The 22,479-nt window shown below is 34.8% G+C and overlaps 1 protein-coding gene across 2 annotated transcripts; it reads left to right on the forward strand.

Annotated features, from left to right (window-relative positions):
- The first annotated feature begins 1,463 nt into the window (after positions 1–1,463).
- On the forward strand, positions 1,464–21,214 carry LOC138700928 (dehydrogenase/reductase SDR family member 11-like). Of its 2 annotated transcripts, none has more exons than XM_069827364.1 (6): positions 1,464–1,633; positions 5,974–6,142; positions 7,556–7,685; positions 11,549–11,705; positions 16,668–16,796; positions 19,569–21,214. In XM_069827364.1, the coding sequence occupies exons 1-6, from the start codon at positions 1,502–1,504 to the stop codon at positions 19,608–19,610; spliced, it is 759 nt and encodes a 252-aa protein (XP_069683465.1). In that variant the 5' UTR covers positions 1,464–1,501; the 3' UTR covers positions 19,611–21,214. The 2 variants fall into 2 exon arrangements, with proteins under 2 accessions (XP_069683465.1, XP_069683466.1); XM_069827365.1 differs by having other exon boundaries at positions 1,471–1,633; positions 11,582–11,705.
- Positions 21,215–22,479: the final 1,265 nt, after the last annotated feature.

Below are 22,479 nucleotides of genomic sequence, written 5' to 3' on the forward strand. Positions count from 1 at the left end.
AAACATTCTCAGCTACAATCGACTCATCCATCTCTACTAACATCGTCATCTTACATTACTATTCACCCTAATATTTTGTTTATCTTAAAAACTTTTATCTCGACTAGTTTTCACAAAATTTTTTCTACTTTCTCATCGACATTACCGAATCATATTATTTGTCTCATTTAATAAATAATATAGACATAGCATATTGTAGTATTAAGAATGGAATTGAGGTGTCAAAAATTAACAAAATGGGGAAAAATAATTAAAATCTATGCGAGAAATCTGGAAGAATTCAAGAAGCAAAGTTAAAAAGTGTGCGTGAGCACACGTTTTATACAGACGTGGACAAATTATTAGACTAAATTAATTATATGTGGAACGAAGCAGTATTTATCGGTAGAAATAATGAACAAAAATGTATTTTGCACAGATATAGGCTAATGAACAGAAAATTGAGTCTTGAGGTTATTAATATTTTGTGAACATTCCCTTTTTCTTTATTAACACGTTTATTTTGTCAGGGATGCTGGAAACCAAAGTTTGACACTTTCTTTTAATATCAGCATCATTTAGCCAGATATCAGACAGGCTTAAATGAGTCCATGTTTTGTTGCAAGCCTCTTTTTATTCACTTTCTTCTTCAGTATAGATCACAGATTTTCAATTTCGTTCATGTCCGGTCTTCTTGCGGGCCATGGGAGAATATCTTCTGCAGTATGTAATTAAAATACCAGTAGTACCAACATAGCCAGAAAAAATATATTTAAACATTGGAAAAATGTACCAGAAGATGTAAACAATCATATTTACAACAATAGAGACTCTGTGAATTATACTGATAGTTGATATGACGAATTATATTATATTTCCAAGAAAACGTTTTTGTCTAATAATTTGTCCACGTCTGTAAGTTTCATAAGTCAACTACTCTTACTATTAACACATAGTTCGTGAATATGCCACCAGAACAAGAAAAAATTATAAAAAAAAAAACAAAAATTTACTGCAAAAATTTCGCTGCAGTGTTTAATTTTTGTCGATTGAAAGAAAATAATCCTACTTATTTATTGTGGGTATCAATCACCTCGTATGGAGAGGAACAGAGGTTAAAGGTGTTCGAGAATAAAGTGCTTAGGAAAACATTTGGGGCTAAAAGGGATGACGTTACAGAAGACTGGAGAAGGTTACACAACGTAGAACGGCACGCATTGTATTCTTCACCTGACATAATGACGAACATTAAGTCCAGACGATTGAGATGGGCAGGACATGTAGCACGTACGAGCACCTACTGGTTCATGGATGACACTTTGACATCCATCGGCTGTTATCAGGGGAAAATAATATAGGCTTGTTACATCCATCAGTCAAAATTACGAAACAGATGTCGGACTTTATAAGTCCAGGAAGCCCTCTGTCATATTTACCGTGTTATATTTTCTGAACCGTGACACACCAGTGAGCCTCAGGTGATATAAAACGAACACTGACTGGGATATGAGGAGGCAAAACGATGCATCGCTGGGCGGGACGAGTTGCCGTGGTGACGGGCGCTAGTTCTGCGATAGGGGCAGCCATCACCCAGCAACTCGTCACAAATGCAGTCAATGTCGTTGGAATGGCGCGCAGAGTGGAGAAAGTACAGGTACCCATTTATGTAAAAAGAAAATTTCTGCTTTTCTTAAATTAAAATTTAATTTTACCTGTATATTGGCCTACAAAACACACATATAAAGACAAGTGTAGTTTTCTGAAGTCTGAATTAGTAATTCCCTGCTTCTTTATTCTCGTAAGTACGTGAGTAAAGAGTATAAAACAATGCTTATAGCTTTCCTATATTTAATTTCATGAAAAATTTAAGTTGCATTTTTCTCGAAAGTACATAATAATACAATTTATTTCCAAGAAAAGTCTGCCCAGGCATCCTGGGTTCCCAAAAACACAGAATAACACACATATAAGAATAGTAACGATTACAGTGAAATAGATGAGTCAAATTGAAATGTGAACTAGGAGCTTAAATTTAATAAATTTGTACATATATTGTAACAATCACACACTAACGGATAGAAAGAGGGGGGGGGATTATGATATTCCGTATAAATGATTTTTCCGAACCACCACAGACCTTTTAATGCTAGAAGTAATTATTTTTGGAATGATGTCATGGATTCCAAATGTTTTGATAGTGTTTACAGTTGATCGTGGGATGGTGCCCCTCGCTCCGATCGTTAAACCATGTACTTCCCAGGTGCCTTCCATCTGATATTTTTCTCGAAAAATGGAATAGTAGGCTCATAAATTTGTTGTTTCTCTTTGTTGACTTCAGATGATTGGGTCTGGCTCATCTCAAATCTACCAGTTGGGTCCAAAGTAATAAGTAATATATTAAAAACTATAGCACCTAGAATCACAATTTTTTTTTTATACTCAGTATTTCATCTTTTTTTTGAAACCACAAAAAAAAAAAAAAAATGAAAAAATCCGACTTTAGGTCCCATTTCCTGCAACTAGTCACATATACGTTTTCAACAATATCGAACGGAACTTTTGAACCACTCTATTTTTTAGAATAGGCCGATTATTTTACATTTTAACATCTTCTGGAGGTCTACAGTCAATAATACATAAGTTGTTAAACATTTCAAATGCTTAACAAAGATTGGTATATAATTTTGATAGGGGTAATTGTATTACCCGTTTTCTTATTAATAAGTTGTAATAAACTTTCGTAGCAGTAGGGTTAACAACCTTACCGATGTTGTTGATAAGCGTGCGGTAAGTAAATTTAAAAGTAAAGAACTATCAGTGTCACCCATCACTATGTGCTATGGGGAAATAACTAAATGTCTTATTATACACCTGTACTCTTTCTAAATTAATTTATTGCAGTGTAGATTTGTAAGAAAACAGACATTTCAATGTAAATAAGACATAAGCGTGAAAAACATTCCTGTTTTTATAAAATAACTTCGATTATGGGTATAAGCAAAATAGGAAAGTATAAAAATAATACATCTTGATTACACAACTTTTAACACTGTATCACTTCGGAATATGTATGATAAGACTTTCCTGTGTTAAATTCTAACGTACCTTGTTTACATGTTTCGACCTTTTTATGGGTCATCTTCAGAACTGGTCGTTGTTGGTCTTGGCGCCTCTTGTTTTGTTTCTTGTGAGGGTGTATTCGTGTGGTGTAATGTAGAGTCAAAGATTGTGTGTATTTTGAAATTGAGTTGTGTGTTGAGAATATCGTTGGGGTGTGTTTTCGTGTGTCTGTATATTTCATATTGTTCTAGTGTATTTAGTTTCTGGTTTTTTGGTTGGATGTGTAGTATTTCCATGTCTGTGTTGATGTCTCTGTGGATGTGGTTAGCATTTGTGATACGTTCTGCATATGTGGAGATGTTTTGTAATTTTGTTATGGCTGTGATGTGTTCTTTGTAACGTGTTTGAAATGATCTGTCTGTCTGTCCTATATAGAAGTTGTTGCAGGTGTTACATTTACACAAGAAGCAAAACAAGAGGCGCCAAGACCAACAACGATCAGTTCTGAGGATGACCCATAAAAGGTCGAAACATGTAAACAAAGTACGTTAGAATTTAACACAAGAAAGTCTTATCATACATATTCCAAAAAAAGGTTTAATAAAATATTGCTCTTTTTTGCTTAATTTTCCAGAAAAAAAATATATATTTTTTTTATATATAAAGCAATTCATTGTGTGTTTGGAAAAGCTACTGAATTAATTCCCAATATGCTCAGTCAATTTAAGAAAGCACAAACTAAATTTCCAACTATTTTACTGTGTTAAGCTTTAGGATTTACCTTGCTTGAATAGTTTCGAAGTTTTGTGCTTCATTGTCCAAAGACTAGTAAAGATCCTGCGCTATCTTCTGGTTTTCTGTTGTGATAGAGTGTGTTCATGATTGTGTCGAAAAGGGTGTGTGTTTTGATATTGAGTTCAGTGTTCAGGATGTGTTGTGGGCGTGTTTTTGCATGTCTATAAATTCCATATTGTTCTACTAGCCGTACCCGTGCGCTCCGCTGCACCCGTTAGAAATAAATATAAAGTAATTACTTATTAAAATAGAACATTTGATCCAGGGAACATTCGTGTTTGATAGAAGGATAAATCGTTTAATATGTTACTTAATTTAAATTGCATCCAAATAATTAAAATGCGATCATTTTGGTCCACAGACACTCATTGGTGCAATGACAATTCCTTTAACATGTTTCTTAATTTTTATTACATGCAACCATAGTTTAATGAACATTGACATAATTTAGATTTAATGTGTATATTTTATTTTACTTGTTATAGGTTTCCATTGAATTATGGTAATAACTTAATTTTAACCCTCGTTTTCTACGTATTCAGTAAATGACGCTTGGCCCGCTATGGTTCTGAACCCTTCAAATAACTTAAATTATAAGTACTATATAATATTTCATTACATTATAAATTATATTATATTATATATTCTATCAGAAGTTACTGTAATAACATTATAGCATTATGTCCATCTAGAAAAACTACACTTCCCAATGGTGAAATAATAATTAATTATACAAATCGGTTAATTTAACTTCCGATATTACTTCATACAAACACAGAAACATTCTCTGTAGGCTATCTTTCATAGCTTTCGATTGTTGCTGTCCAAGGCCCCTTATAGACGAATTGATTTGTTTTTTAATTCATTACACGGCCTTAGATGGCAGTTATTTTAATTTTATAACTCATTTATCTCATTAAATATCAATTCTATCAAACTGTTTCAAGGAATAAAACTTATCGCAAATTATTTTTAAAGAAATGTTTGTTATGTAACATTTTTCACAAAAATCAATAATAAGAGAGATATTTCTATTTATTTAATTCAGGCCACCTTATAACTCCCCTTTTAAATAATGTATTTTGAATGCCATATAGCCTAAAATCTAAGTTACAACGAACTTAATTTATATTCCAATTTTCATCGAAATCCGTTCAGCCATTATCGCGTTAAAAGGTAAGAAACATACAGACAGACATACAAACAAAAATTTCAAAAAAGCGATTTTCGGTTTCAGGGTGGTTAATTATATATGTTAGTACCAATTATTTTTGGAAAATCGAAAATTACCAGAAAAATTTCGGCTACAGATTTATTATTAGTATAGATGGTATCAAGTTTGTGTGTGTGTGTGTTTTTTTTTTTTTTTTGACGTCCAGACCAGCGCAGTTTGAAATGTTGGCAAACAAAGAAACAAATGCTAGGGTAGTGATAAAAATAAACAAATGCTAGGGAAGCGATAAAATTAAACAAATGCTAGCGACGCGATAAAATTGTGCGATAAACAGCCATGATTGGTTGAAAGACGTCCTTTCGTACCGTTTTATTGGTCAAAAGTAGTATGACGTAGTAAAAGTGTAATAGTCATCATAATACACTGCTCTTTTAAATTGATTAAGCATGTTGGGAATTAAATCAATGGCTTTCCCAAAACAGGCAATTAAATGTTTCATATAAAACAATTTTTATTTCGAAAAGAAAGGAAAATATCTGAAAGAATAACCCCCCGAAAGTAATGCCATTACTTACGGTGTACCTGAATTCATATTTAAAGACGTCTCACCTTGAAAAAAATTTAGATGCGCAGGTGGCAAGATTGTTTTAAGGAAAGCACGTCGATTTATTTTTAGAGAAGTTCAAAATTCATACCTTATTGAATTTTCTGCTTCACAGTGTCATCTCCAACCACCCCAGTTTTGAATTTCAAATTACACTTTCTATCGTCTGACGTATAATTTTAAAGGTTATATGTCCTAATGTAATTTTTAGTAGGGATGCTGACAACGTTGACCAAAGCGAAAAAATAAACACAGACATTTAGTCGTTCTGCACTGCATTCTATAATTAGAAAACTTCTTTCTTTCTTAAATACAGTTCCATCTTTATCGATTCTTACTTCGCTTCTCTTTCAAACTACAGGACCTGGCATCGATTCTCAAATCGGAACCCGGAAAATTATACCCGATAAAGTGCGACATTACGAAGGATCAGGAATTGAAGGACACGTTCAGCTGGGTTAAGGACACACTCGGAGGCGTCGATCTCCTGATCAACAACGCCGGAACGAATAAACCTCACTCACTGACTGGTAAGCGCTGTGACCGCAGTTGTCAGAATTAAGGGGTTTAAAAAAAGTTGAACTATAAAAAGCAACTGTAAAATGAGCTAATGCTAATCTGGAAATGTGCCGTTACATCACGCATTTTATTAGAACTCCAGAGTTGATATATAGAAGTGAAAAGAGTTGTCTATTAAACATTAATTCATTCATTGTTTTCTGCCCAAGGTGAGGTCTTTCACTGCAAACCCAGCATTCTCCAATCTTTCCTATTTTCTGCCTTCTTCTTTGCCTCCACATATTATTCATTATATCTTAATGTATGTATTTATTCACACTGCAGTGGGTATATACCAGGTGGCAGTGGTAACTATTTACACTCAATAATGACAATAATAAAGTTATTATTAAAAATACAACTAATAATAATACTAACAATAATAATTAATAATAATAATAACAACAATAGGGAATATACTAAATTAAATGAAACGATCACTTAAAATAACATTTGAAATAAGTCTAATTTGTATCTTAAAACTAAGATCGAACTAAAACCCACGAGTATGATATGTTCATATCTGCACAACTACCTTTCAAATTACACTAATTTCGCTGTCAACTCACTCACTGCACTGGAACTACGACACATTTCACTGATTCTATCCTGATTTCACTAACACTTCAAAAACATTTCACTGTTCAAATACTATGCACTGCCACTATAAACTATAAAGCTTCACTGACAGGAACACGTTTCACTTACACAGCACACTTCACTGACACGACATACTTCTTCACTGATACAACACACTTCACTGACACAACATAATTCTTCACTGATACAACACTTCAATAACAACATATCATTTACACCCTTTAAATACTGTGTATAATTACCTTCTATTAGTAAGGTCCTTAAGCCTATTTTTAAATACATTTTTGGTTGTTGATAAAGCCTTTAGTAAGTCTGCAGGTAAAGCATTCCAGTCCCTGATAGTACGATTCAGAAAAGAAAACTTTCCAGTGTCCGTCCTCTGTCTTCTTTCCCTCAATTTATATGAGTGGTCGTTCCTTGAAGAGTAATTTGGCGGCTGCAACCTATTTTTTATTTCTCTCCAGGCAAGCTCACCTGTTGTCTATCATCTGATATCGTCGGCATCGGTAGTGTAATCGGTATAGCGCTGGCCTTCTGTGCCCGAGGTTGAGTATTCGATCCCGGCCCAGGTCGATGGCGTTTAAGTGTGTTTAAATGTGATAGGCTCATGTCAGTAAATTTACTGGCATCTAAAAGAACTCCTGCGATTCCGGCACACCGGCGACGCTGATATAACCCGTGCAGTTGTCAGCATCGTTAAATAAACAATAATTTTTTTATCATCTGATATCTTCTTCTGTCACGAACTCTTCTCCCGTTCACCATTCCTGTTTTACTATTTTCAGATGGTCCGGATGAAGTGTTCAAGCGAATCGTTGATGTGAACATACTGGCCCTCGCCAGATGCACCAGACTGGCGATCCAGTCCATGAGGGAGCGGGGGGTGGACGATGGACACATCTTGCACATCAACAGGTGACACCTCACACCTCAACCTACCACGAGTAGTCTGTGATAGCCTTTAACCACACTGCCATGCCATCTCTTTATTACAGGGAATCGAATGATAACACATATAACCCTTTGAAGAGGTGGAAAAATTCAAATACCTGGAAGCAACAGTAACAAATATAAATGACACTCGGGAGGAAATTAAACACAGAATAAATATGGGAAATGCCTGTTATTATTCGGTTGAGAAGCTTTTATCATCCAGTCTGCTGTCAAAAAATCTGAAAGATAGAATTTATAAAACAGTTATATTACCGGTTGTTCTTTATGATTGTGAAACTTGGACTCTCACTTTGAGAGAGGAACATAGGTTAAGGGTGTTTGAGAATAAGGTGCTTAGGAAAATATTTGGGGCTAAGAGGGATGAAGTTACAGGAGAATGGAGAAAGTTACACAACGCAGAACTGCACGCATTGTATTCTTCACCTGACATAATTAGGAACATTAAATCCAGACGTTTCAGACAGGCAGGGCATGTAGCACGTATGGGCGAATCCAGAAATGCATATAGAGTGTTAGTTGGGAGGCCGGATGGGAAAAAGACCTTTAGGGAGGCCGAGACATAGATGGGCGGATAATACTAAAATGGATTTGAGGAAGCTGGGATGTGATGGTAGAGACTGGATTAATCTTGCTCAGGATAGGGACCAATGGCGGGCTTATGTGAGGGCGGCAATGAACCTCTGGGTTCCTTAAAAGCGAGTAAGTAAGTGTAAGTAAGTGAGTAAGTAAGTACACATATATGCCTATCCATAAACTTCGCTCCTGATTTTACGCGGATTGTCAGGGCATTCACGACTAATGACCCATGTTTTTGGAATCAGTTCTACAGGCCACTTTGAGCATAAAATGACATATAAACATGGATTCGATTATCATTAGTTTGAAAGTTATTCATAAAAATCCAAACGCAATATTGTGAATCAGGCTTTCATTGTAATACAAACTTTTGAACGCAAGCTAAACGCAAAATTGCGCTGTGACGTGAGGTACGGGGGTTAAGGGGAAGATAGATCTAGTGATTATCAGCTGCGCGTATCAAGTAAGCCGTGACGAGATAAGGAACCTACGCGCCGTTCACATCCGTGCGGCCAAGTGCATTGAAGTGGAAAGAGGGATGTTTTAAAATCTGCTTCCAAACTCAGGTATGTTTATGTTAAGAATAATACAGTATTTTTCGTTAATAGTTCTGTGTGTTTTAAGTGAATAATTCTTAGTTCCGCTCAAAACCATTGCTATTTTAATACGATTCAATCAACTGTAATTCTTCAACAGTTGATAATCGGAACAATGTTCATATGACATTTTAATCCTCAAAATGACCTAGACCTAGAGAACTGATTCCTAAAAAGTGGAACCGTGAATCACCCTGTATATTCTGGTCGATGATTTTTTTATTGTGGACGGCAGTTCGGTAATTTTGATGAGATCCAAACAACATTAAGGGAGCAACACTAGTATAGTTTTACTAAATTTCTACATTTTTTCCTCTGAATCCATAGATCCTTTGTAAATAAGAATTAGTATGCTTAATATATAACATCTGTATATTACTAACAAACAATTTTAATGTTTTTGAAAACCTGATAATTATTTATTTCTAAATTAAGTAATTTTTTAAGAGGACAGTGTTTACCTGATAACTCAGACAGTAGTAAGACAGTTTAATGAAACTTTTCGTGCATTTATTGTTTTCTCCCGTATGAACAATATGCTATAATATATTTGATGTAGGATGTATAATTTATTTTTTTAAATAATATTTATAAAATTCTTTATCAAATAAAAAAATAAAATGAATAAATAAATAAGTAAATAAATAAATAAATAAAATTAATAAATAAATAATAACTAAATACATATATAAATAAGTAAATAAATAAATAAACATATAAGTAAATAAATAAATAAATAAATCAGTAAATAAATAAATAAATAGTAACTAAATAAATAAATAAGTAAATAAATAACTAGATACATATATAAATAAGTAAATAAATAAACAAAAACGTAAATAAATAAGTAAATAATTAAATAAATAGATAAACAGATAAATAAATAAGTAAATAAATAAATAGGTAAACAAATAAATCAATAAATAAATAAGTAAATAAGTAAATAAATACGTAAAGAAATAATTAAATAAATAAGTAAATAATTAAATAAATAGATAAACAGATAAATAAATAAGTAAATAAGTAAAGAAATAAGTAAATAAATAAGTAAATAAATGAATAATAACTAAATAATTAAATAAGTAAATAAATAATAACTAAATACATATATAAATAAGTAAATAAATAAATAAACATATAAGTAAATAAATAAATAAATAAGTAAATAAATAGATAAACAGATAAATAAATAAATAAACATATAAGTAAATAAATAAATCAATAAATAAGTAAATAAATAAATAGATAAACAGATAAATAAAAAAATAAATAAGTAAATAAATAGTAACTAAATAAATAAATAAATAAGTAAATAAATAAATAAATAAGTAAGTATTAAGGAATAACTAAGTAAATAAGTAAATAAATATGTAAGTATATAAATAAAATAAGTAAATAAGTAAATAAATAAATAAATAAATAATAGTAACTAAATAAATAAATAAGTAAATAAATAACTAAATACATATATAAATAAGTAAATAAATAAATAAACAAAAAAGTAAATAAATAAGTAAATAATTAAATAAATAGATAAACAGATAAATAAATAAATAAATAAATAAATAAGTGAATAAGTAAATAAATAAATATGTAACTAAATAAGTAAATAAATAAATAGGTAAATAAATAAGTAAATGAATAAATAAATAATGTCTTTGAACTGGTATGTTACAGATTGTACTGTATGTAATATGGTTAATAAAAGTTTCTCAAAACAAGAATTAGGTCCCTATATCAAAACACTAAAGTTTGAGTACTACTTCATGCAAACGCTACCCTGTTGAATAAAATACTATATAAATTTTCATAATTAAAAAAATAACTATTAGCTTTCGTAAAACAAAAAACAATAGAATTGTTTAGTGATGTACGGGGAGTGTATATTAAGCGCGTATATTTTCATTTCAAAAAGACCTAAAGATTCAGAGGGAAAAATTTTGATATGCAGTCAAATTATACTAGCGAAAGATGCTTCCATGTCCCTTAAAAGATCGTTACAGAACTGAACTATCGGCAGAAAGATGACAGATTACATCGAAGAAAATATTGATTATTGATCTGTGATTTTACTAGTTTCTGAATAAATTATATTATGTTCATGTCTGAAAGTTACGAATCAACTTTGTATTGCAACTGATTTATCTTCTTTGGACCCAAGTATTAAAGTTTTATGAAACTTAATTTTAAAATAGTTTATATAATCAATTTTAAGGCTTGTAACTTTCGACTCAGTCATTTCCGGATCATGGTTTCTTATCTCAAATTGATACATGTGCCCTTCGCCATCAACCCTGAAAGTTTGTAACACCACCTCGGAAACATCCTGTATAGTACGTAATAATCCTACGCTTTTTAGATCACATATATAGAGGCCCTTGTCAGTACACTATGCAGATTCTGTTATAGAAGATTCCACATTAAGAAAAGAGCATTGGACATATGGGGCTATTCCATCAGATGACCAGTTTCCATAGAAACGCCTGCCTACCACATAGCTTGTACAATGTACTAGGCAAGGCCATAAAACCAATACTTCTTTCTTATCGTGGAATATGAAAGGAGGAAATATGTATTAAGTAAACACCCATATTCATTATTCACACTATGTTAGTTTGGCCTACAAACTGACACACATGCTTTGAATTATAGTGGTTGGTGCACAGCTTTGCAACTGTGTTCCAGTATCGTCGGACACTTCATTCATCCAGGCGTCTTGATGTATTCGGCGTCAAAACACGCCGTGACAGTAATGACCGAGGGACTCCGGCGTGAGCTGTGGAAGGAGAAGTCCAGGATTCGAGTCACGGTGAGTGACAAACATTCAGGCTCAAGACTTGACTCCACAGAAGAATTTATGAAGGTGGAAATAGTGAAACCAATAATAATAATAATAATAATAATAATAATAATAATAATAATAATAATAATAATAATAATGCTAAAGCAAGAAGATGCACTATCACTTTTACATTTTAACTTTGCTCTAGAATATGCCATTAGGAAAGTTCAGGATAACAGAGAGGGTTTGGAATTGAACGGGTTACATCAGCTGCTTGTCTATGCGGATGACGTGAATATATTAGGAGAAAATTCACAAACGATTAGGGAAAACACGGGAATTTTACCTGGAGCAAGTAAAGAGACATGTTTGGAAGTAATCCCGAAAAGACAAAGCATATGATTATGTCTAGTGACCGGAATATTGTACGACATGGAACTATAAAAATTGGAGATTTATCCTTCGAAGAGGTGGAATAATTCAAATATCTTGGAGCAACAATAACAAATATAAATGACATTCGGCAGGAAATTAAACGCAGAATAAATATGGGAAATGCCTGTTATTATTCGGTTGAGAAGCTTTCATCATCCAGTCTGCTGTCAAAAAATCTGAAAGTTAGAATTTATAAAACAGTTATATTACCGCTTGTTATTTATGGTTATGACTCTTGGACTCTCACTTTAAGAGAGGAACATAGGCTAAGGGTGTTTGAGAATAAGGTGCTTAGGAAAATATTTGAGGCTGAGCGGGATGAAGTTACAGGAGAATGGAGAAAGTTGCACAACACAGAACTGCACGCATTGTATTCTTCACCTGACATAATTAGGAACATTAAATCCAGACGTTTGAGATGGGCAGGGTATGTAGCACCGTATGGGCGAATCCAGAAATGCATATAGAGTGTTAGTTGGGAGGCCGGAGGGAAAAAGACCTTTGGGGAGGCCGAGACGTAGATGGGAAGATAATATTAAAATGTATTTGAGGGATGCGGGATATGATGGTAGAGACTGGATTAATCTTGCTCAGGATAGGGACCTATGGCGGGCTTATGTGAGGGCGGTTTTGAAACTCCGGGTTCCTTAAATACAGTAAGCAATTAAGTAAGTAAGTAAGTAATAATAATAATAATAATAATTACTGCAGTTCAAATTAAATTCTAAGATTCTGTGCGTAATACTAAACGGGAGTTCAAAAATAGGTGTAGATGCGCTATAAAATTAAGAATATACAGGGTGGGCCATATCTATGTATCTATATCTTTATATGGTCTTAGATAGATGCGGTGCACAAGATGGTGCCACTAGTCACACAGAATTATTGCCAATGGCAACCCTTCCACGACACTTCCCTGGAGCCTCATTTCCAGATTCGGCGATATCCAATGGCCATCCAGATCGCCGGATCTAACCCCACCGGATTACTTCCTGTGGAATGAACTAAAGGAGAAAGCGTACGCCACAACACCGAATACGGTTGATTAACTCAAAAAAAAAAAAACATCTGAAGGGAGACAGAGGTCATTTCAGCGACGTGCTGCACCGCACTATGGAGAGCCCAAGAACGTTCTCTTCAAGGTTAAACTCCTATATTTTGGTTATATATTACACATTTTAATAAATGTGATTTTTCACGCCTAGAAATATACATTTGAAATGTGTCCCATCAACATGGCCCACTCTGTATGTCATGTGCAAAGCTCGGAACTTGGGGACTTGTGTCTTTGCACGTGACTAAGCGACCGGACTTCAATGTCAACATACTCCCGCTTCCAGCACGGAGGTACTGTCAGGTCTGCTACAAAAGTGGTTTCTGGCTGCGACAACATATTGATAATATTATGACAGGTTGAAACGCGTAATTTCATAGCATATATAAAAATAAACATGAGGAATATATCAAATTTCCTGTTCTGCTGTGTACATTTTATTACAGTGTATGACTACCTACATTCGAAGATTTTTCGGTAGCAGACTTAAAATACTGAATGTTTTCACTGTTACTGTTTTCTGTTCGATTTTGAGCTGATCTCGTATCTGAGAAAGATAAGTATATCCTAAATTGTTCTCGAAAATAGTTTTCAATTAGTGTGTCACTACTAGGGCAAGCCCCTCTACGTTTCGATCCATGGCTATGGACAGACTTTTCTACAATTTGAGGGACTGCAATTCCTTTCAATGAATTTCATTTCCAGCCTCTAGTTTGTGTGTGTCACAACTTACAAAATATAAACTCTCCATTCGAAAAAAATAATGTATCTCCTCCGAATTCTCCACGAAATTCTGTATCTTAAATTTAAAACAAAATGTATTTTCAAACTTCTATAATACCCATTCGAAATAACACGTATTTTCTAATTCCTCAAACAGACCGTTTACCTTTAATTCTCTGAATGTCATTGGGTTCGACATAACAGTTCCTTCGTCCGCCTTCCTGTCATTAGTTGTGGCCACTTTCTTAGTACACACGACTGTCCCTGAGCACTTGCAGCGTGAGCTGTGTGTACGTGGTACCTGTAACCTTACTCATGCACACGACACACGTCCCCAAGTTCCGAGCTTTGGTCATGTGTCACTTTGAATTGGCTACTTAGTCTACTTTATCCGGTTAATTTTATACTTGCTTTCGATTCAATTAAGCGTATTTGAAATTCAACATGACAGCAACTGACATAAGATAGGCGTTAGCCTATGCATGTGAACACAACAAATTAGTAGCATTATAATCTACCCAATCACACCCGTATACGCCCGTAATTTTATAATTTTCGCGTAAAACGTTGAAGTGGAATTCTATATCACTACAGCTGTCACATTTCTTTATATCAATTGATCAATTACAAAGAGTTGAACCGGAATGAACTGTATTAGCAATAGGAATAATTATCTTATGTCTCCATGTTAATATTACAATAGTTTTATAGTCCCGTTGCTCTAATTTCCGGCAGCCAATCACGTTACAGGTCGGCTATAGCTCGCGCAAGGAACGATTACCGAAAACCAATGGTGGCGTTGCTGTCTGTTTTGACGTGTGTATGTAGGCACGCCGAGGGGTGAGAGGTACGGTCCAATGGAAGTAGATTAGATTAGATTTAGATTAGATTTATTTATTTAACCTGGCAGAGATAAGGCCGTCAGGCCTTCTCTGCCCCTCTACCAGGGGATTACAACTATAACATGAACAATAAGATTACAATTAACATTAAATTTACAATTACAATTACAATAAAAATTAAAGTACGACAAGAATACCTGATTAATGAAAGCTAGACATTTTATCATAGAAGTTAAGAACAAAGAATATTTTTGTATTTACTAAATTACAAATTAAACCTACAATAACAAAATTCTATAGTGATGAAATTACCGGATATTGAGATATTTTGTGGTAGATTAAAAGAACTATTTACAAGAAACCATGTCTGAACGAGTCTCAATTACTGACCAAGTGCCTAGTAAGTTTGCGTTTGAATTGAATTTTATTTCGACAGTCCCTGATGCTAGCAGGTAACGAATTCCAGAGTCTTGGCAGGGCTATTGTGAAAGAGGATGAGTATGAGGAGGTGCGATGGGATGGTATTGTTAGTATTGTTTCATGGCGAGAGCGTGTGTTCAGATTGTGGTGGGAAGAAAGGTAAGTGAAGCGAGACGACAGGTACGAAGGAATAGAAGAGTTCAAGATTTCGAAGAGAAAGAGAAGTGAATGTAAATTTCTTTTCTTATCTAGTTTAAGCCAACCTATTGCTTCCAGGCATGGGGTAATATGATCATATTTACGAACATTGCTTACAAAACGTACACACAAATTATGAGCACGTTGAAGTTTCATTTTGTTGTCGCTGGAAAGGTCAGTCAGTAAAATGTCAGCATAGTCAAAATAGGGAAATACAAGGGTCTGCACAAGGGACTTTTTTAAGCAAGAGGGAAGATGAACATTTATCCTATTTAGTACTGTATCTTCCAAGAATATGAACAAATGAGGACATCGCTGTGGAAATAAAGAACGTAGCAAGAGAAAAATTAGAAGCTAATTAAACGCGCAAAATATGTTTACGAATGAAATAATAATACCGTGCGATACAAGACACGTATTCACATGCAATGGAACAAACTAAAGTCGTAATGTAACTATGACAACGCAAGACTGATTCTATCGATGTCATTTCTCTTCCGACTGTACTCTTGAATATCATTCAAGTTATCTCGTGACCTTTCCTCTCGCCCGCTCTTCCTTATCGCATTGTTTGATTCGCATTCCTTCCGCCGGTACTCCCTGCTTGCAGGGACCTATACATTTAAACGTGTGCGTCTTGTGATTCGCCGATGAAGAAGTTATGCTTTTCCTAAGGCTCGATAAATACTTAACATAATCGCCCGCCATTTTAGCTCTTTCGTTTGCGTTCGCAGAAAGCACACGAGGACTTTATTTGCCGCTCAATTATTTGCTGAATTACAGTGCGTTTGATTTATTATCATAGGAGCTACGACATGATAATGTTTAACGGTGTGGTAAATAGATCCCTCGTCTGGTAGCTCGGCAACGAAAGAACAAAAATGGCGAACGATACTACTTACCTAGACTTTATAGAGCCTTGACTTCCTAACAGGTAAGCAAAGAGGTGGAGTCATGCCGGGAATAACAGCGTCGCGACTATCGTAGGTTCAGACTTTTAGCATAATCAGGGTCGATGGACGCAGTTTCCTCATTAATATTTTCGTCTTTATTTTTAATCGGGATTCTCACGCTGTATAACACTCATATAGATTGGGAGAGGGCAGAGTATAGGTTTCTCGCACGTGCTTGAAAGCGAATTCGTTCAAGAGACTTCAACGTGAGAATAGAACAGTAGACTAGCTGGAGTATGTAACCTTGTGGTTATAACGAGTGTTGACATTGTTGTTATAGGCCCTATCATCAATCGGAAGCGCTTCGTAAATCTTTCCTAAAATGAATGCCTAAGTAACATGTAAATGCTTGGTTCGTTTCCAGAGTTTGAGTCCCGGCCTGGCATGCACGCATTTGCCTTATGAAGAGGCTATTGGGGAGTATTCATCCCTCGAGCCAGCTGACATAGCAAAAGCCGCCATTTATGCATTGAGCGCCCCACCTCACGTTCAGGTAGGACCAAACACGAACAGCGTCCATTGAGGGACTATAAATAAGAACAATAAGAACAGACTAATATTATGTATAATTTTTGTTTTATTCTATCCAGTTAAAATGTGGACTTCCACCTATGCTGTTTTCGCTGTAAGAAAAATCCTAATGTAAACATAAGCACGTTGCTGTCACACCCGTATTGGCTCCCAGTCGAAACACTTACATGACGCAGGAAAATATAGTTCGTATTTGGAAACCATAATCTTGTATTATTTGAAAATATAAAACTGAATTTTAGTTGTTAAATATGATGAAACATTTAACTTCACTCATATGTAAAACGCTATGTAAAAGAAAAGCTACTTTTATATTTTGTTATGTACTATGAACGCGGATGAATACCAACAGTAATACCGAGGTAGTCTGTTCTTGTAACAAGCTGGCGTCACTTGAGCTCGTAGATGCTGACGTAAGCACGTAGTACCGAAGTAAGGCTTCTGTATCCTCAACTGTCCATTGTGAAGACATAAGACTTGAAAATAATTTAATTGTAGTAATTATAAAGTAAATGTTTCCTCAGCAAACGAATGCATAGTAGTGAGGTTAGGCCTACTTGACGAGTAACGGGAAATGTTTAACATGAAACAGAATGTACAGCAGTAGGCGGGAACACGTACTGAGAATCTATGGCGCCAAACAGTGGCCAATGAAGCCTCACTTCAATCACGTGCTATTGTTTACATTAGGATTTTTCTTACAGCGAAAAGATTATATGTACAGTAGTGGCAAAAAAAATCCAACCGACCCTTGTAGCTGATTTCAGAGCCTTGTTCACTCAGAGCACGATAGACTGGTAACTAAGACTTTCGTGGTTCGAATCCTGCCTGGGAAGGACTTTTTTTTGTTGCTTATTCAAATTTATTCCCATTACTTTTCGATGCTGGTAAAATTCATGTTCTGAAAATAATAAGTTAATTAAGTAGTAAAATATCGCTGCAATCGAAAAGTATTAGCAATAAATTTGAATAAGGAACAAAAAAAAAAAAAAAAAAAAAAAAAGGTTCCTTCCCAGGCAGGATTCGAACCACGAAAGTCTTGGTTACCAGTCTACCGTGCTCTGAGTGAACAAGGCTCTGAAATCAGCTACAAGGGTCGGTTCGGTTTTTTTTTGCCACTACTGTATAGGCCTATACTAGGGCATTCCAAAAGTACTGGTAACATTGTTACTGTTTCATACTATATTTAGGTTAGTTTTGACATTACATACTTCAAATAGTCCAAACATGCGGAGTAACGGCTAGAGCGTCTGGCCGCAAAACCAGGTGGTCCGGGTTCGATTTCCGGTCGGGGCAAGTTACCTGGTTGAGGTTTTTTCCGGGGTTTTCCCTCAACCCAATATGAGCAAATGCTGGGTAACTTTCGGTGCTGGACTCCGTACTCATTTCACCGGCATGATCACCTTCATCTCATTCAGACGCTAAATAACCTGAGATGTTGATAAAGCGTCGTAAAATAACCTACTAAAATAGTTCAAATATAGTCTCCCGCTATGTCAATAATACGTTGCCAAATTCTTGGAAGACGGCGGACTCCATCTGCAGCAGCATTTCTGGATATCTCTCTCACTGATCAATCTAAAGATCTTTGGATGTCAACTCTTGATTGAAAGCGAATTCCTCGCTTCCACCCAACTTGCAATAGTTCAGTATGGTAGGACTTGTCTCTCACAGACTTCTTGTAATGATCTAACACTGAGTTGCATGGTTTTCTCTTGCAATTAGGTTTTTTATGAAGCACCTTTGTTCGTATCTTTAAAAGATTATTGTTTACAACAAATCAGAAACAACCATTAGGGGAGAGTCGGGTAGTATCGGACATCGGGTAATATCGGACAGTGAGTTTCTTTCATCTATCACACGATGATAGTACCTGATTGACATGGTTACGTTTCTGTGGTGTCGCATAGAGAAACGTAATCATGTCATTCAGGTACTACCATGTGGTGGTAGATGAAAGAAACGCACTGTCCGATACTACCCGATGTCCGATACTACCCGACTCTCCCCTATATTTAAAAAAATATGCCTACTTCGAGACTTCCAACATTGCAAATTTATGAAACAATCACTACTCTATTACGTAGTACAAGATTTCTATAGTCACCGCTAGGAGCATTGATTTACAGCATTGTTGCCATTACTTATCGAATGCCCTGTACCTTGACCAAAACTACTTGCGATTTGACAGTTTACAGAGAAGGGTTAAAAACAATAATACAAGTAAATAATATTTTTAATTGACACAAAGCACGCGCTAACCAGTCAACTCAAAGTCGTTCCGGGCACTGTATTCACCACTAGGCCGTGGTATTCACGTGCAACTTGTAAACGTAGACACGGAAACACCGTTCCGTTACCATGGTTACGCGTCTCTCATGATTGGTTGATTTGAATGGTTGCTATGGTAACATGTCGGAAGTAGTTTTGGACAGACCATAGTAGAATCACTTACTTCACGATATAAAATATAACGACAAAATATAAAACAAAAACGTATTGACACATTTTATCGGGATTGAGTGAATGTATTATCGCTTTTGACTCGTATTTCCTAAGATTTTGCTTATTGCTCTAATCTGGTGGTTTATATATGTATAATGTCAAGTCATAGTGTTAATCTGGATATTTACAACATTAATTCAAATCGCTCATTTTATAATGTGACAATAAATACATTTTGCACTGATCTTTCTTCATTTTCTCTTGAACTAAATCCATGCTCCGTTCACAGATACACGAGCTAATGGTCAGACCAGTTCCCGGAACCAGTTGAGAGACCAACAACTGACGGAGCAACTCTGGATCACAGTATTTTCACTTATCGCTGTTAGCAAAACTCGTTATAATCCAAGCATACAACTGAATTATTTACACCGTTAAAATATTGTATTATCAATTCCTTTATCATTGTATTGTATTGTATTTATTTACATTTCATAGCATTCGTACATCAATTCACAGCTAGAATATGAAACTCACTTACTTATGGCTTTTAAGAAACTCGGAGGTTCATTACCGCCCTCACATAACCTCGCACACCGGTCCCTATCCTGAGCAAGATTAATCCAGTCTCTATCATCATATCCCACCTCCCTCAAATCCATTTTAATATTATCTTCCCATCTACGTCTCGGCCTCCTCAAAGGTCTTTTTCTCTCCGGCTTTCCAACTAACACTCTAAATGCATTTCTAAATTCGCACTACGTCCTACATACCCCGCCCATCTCAAACGTCTGTATTTAATATTCCTAATTATTTTAGTTGAAGAATATAATGCGTGCAGTTCTGCGTTGTGTAACTTTCTCCATTCTCCTGTAACTTCATCCCTCTTGGCCTCAAATATTTTCCTAAGCACCTTATTCTCAAACACCCTTAATCTCTGTTCCTCTCTCAAAGTGAGAGTCCAAGTTTCACAACCATACAGAACAACCGGTAGTATAATTGTTTTATAAATTTTAACTTTCAGATTTTTTGACAGCAGACTGGATGACAAAAGCTTCTCAACCGAATAATAACAGGCATTTCCCATATTTATTCTGCGTTTAATTTCGCCCCGAGTGTCATTTATATTTGTTACGGGTGTTCCAAGGTATTTGATTTTTTCCACCTCTTCAAAGGATAAATTTCCAATTTTTATATTTCCATTTCGTACAATATTCTGGTCACGAGACATAATAATATACTTTGTCTGTCCGGGACTTACTATCAAACCTATGTATCTCTTTACTTGCTTCAAGAAAAATTCCCTAATAATTCGTGGATTTTCTCCTAACATATTCACGTCATCCGCATAGACAAGCAGCTGATGTAACCCGTTCAATTCCAAACCCTCTCTGTTATCCTGGACTTTCCTAATGGTATACTCTAGAGCGAAGTTAAAGCATCTCCTTACTTCAGCCCACAGTGAACTGGAAAAGCGTCGACAGGAACTGACCTATACGGACTCTGCTGTACGTTTCAATGAAACACATTTTAATTAATCGAACTAGTTTCTTGGGAATACCAAATTCAATAAGAATACCATATAAAACTTCTCTCTTATGGAACACCTCAAAAAATCTTAATAGTACTACAAAGTCTGAAAGCTGTAACCATGGCGACAAGACTGTGTATGTTCGTACGTGAATTCTTGCTCTAATGACACCTCGGGATGTGATTACTTCATAAACGGTAATTGTAGAGGAGTATGTCCGGTGCCAGATGATATTATGTTTGTGAGGGCAGTACATAACGTTCAGCCACGTCTGGAAAATGTGCAGCAAATGCTGGTGCTTACGTTGAATTTTAAGTAATGCTAATGACTGTACTACTGTTTCATTCTCATTTTATTTGACCCTCTAGTGTAATGTAATTTATGTGCAATAAACGGATGAAAAATTGGATATAAATATTTGTCTTTTTATACATGGGTCTATATATGATGATTGTAGACTCTAGATAAATTGTACTATATTGTACTTATTTACATTCAACGGTATTCGTACATCGCTTCACAGTTACAATATGGAACAGGTAAAAAAAATCTTAATACTGTTACAAGTCTTAATTCATAGTCACAATCTAGTTTAAATATATACAGAAGAGTTTTACAATGTATTAGTATAGCACAAGGGGTTAGTATCGATATTTAATACAAGACAGAAATATTCATGAAGCGTTGTTGAATGTCATAAATTCACCTACAGAATAGAAGGCGTGAGAAATTAGGTACTTCTTTAATTTGGTCCTAAATAATCCTATGTTTTGAGTTCGATTTTTTATATCCATAGGAAGGCTATTAACAATTTTTACTGCAATACAACGCACTCCTTTTTGATAGCACGATAGAATTCCCGATGGATTATGAACACGTATCTATACTATGAACTGTTGAATTAGTTAAAAGTTTTCACGATTACATATGAGAAAGTTTATTAATGACTATTACAATCTTACTACGTCATACTACTTTTGACCAAGAAAACAGTACGAAAGGATGTATTTCAAACAATCATGGCTGCTTATCGCACAATTTTATCGCGTCCCTAGCATTTGTTTAATTTTATCGCGTCCCTAGTAATTGTTTCTTTGTTTGCCAACATTTGAAACTGCGCTGGTCTGGACGTCAAAAGAAAAAAAAAAATATATATATATATATATAATTACAAACCACTCCAGTCTATGCACAGCAGTTTCAAATATGACTCGCATTGGCATTCAAGAACAAGAATTAATAAAAATCACTGATCATACCTATGCATCTTCTGAAATCCTATTTACAAATAAATGAAGAGCACCATTCGGAAATCCTGAATAAGTTGGATACACCATGTAGGCCTAAATCAACGAGTTCCACTTCTATTACGCACACGTCCAATATAACATCAATTGAACCACCAACCACATTCAAATTTGGAAATTGTACATTCAATAATTATTCCTTTTAAAATTATTCATGTTTATTTTTTATGTCATCGTCGTTAATTAAAACTTTTCTAACACTTGTGTATATTAGTTAGGTTATGTTATAGCTCTGCTATATGATATTATGGATAGTCACGTATCAGAGATTGTTTAATATTAAGATTTATTGAAAATCATCTGTTAATTGACGTTGATTACTGGGATTCGGATAATTGAAATGGAATGCAACTGTTTTAATA

Source organism: Periplaneta americana, chromosome 6 (assembly GCF_040183065.1).
Source record: "Periplaneta americana isolate PAMFEO1 chromosome 6, P.americana_PAMFEO1_priV1, whole genome shotgun sequence".
Classification (NCBI taxonomy): Eukaryota; Metazoa; Arthropoda; class Insecta; order Blattodea; family Blattidae; genus Periplaneta; species Periplaneta americana.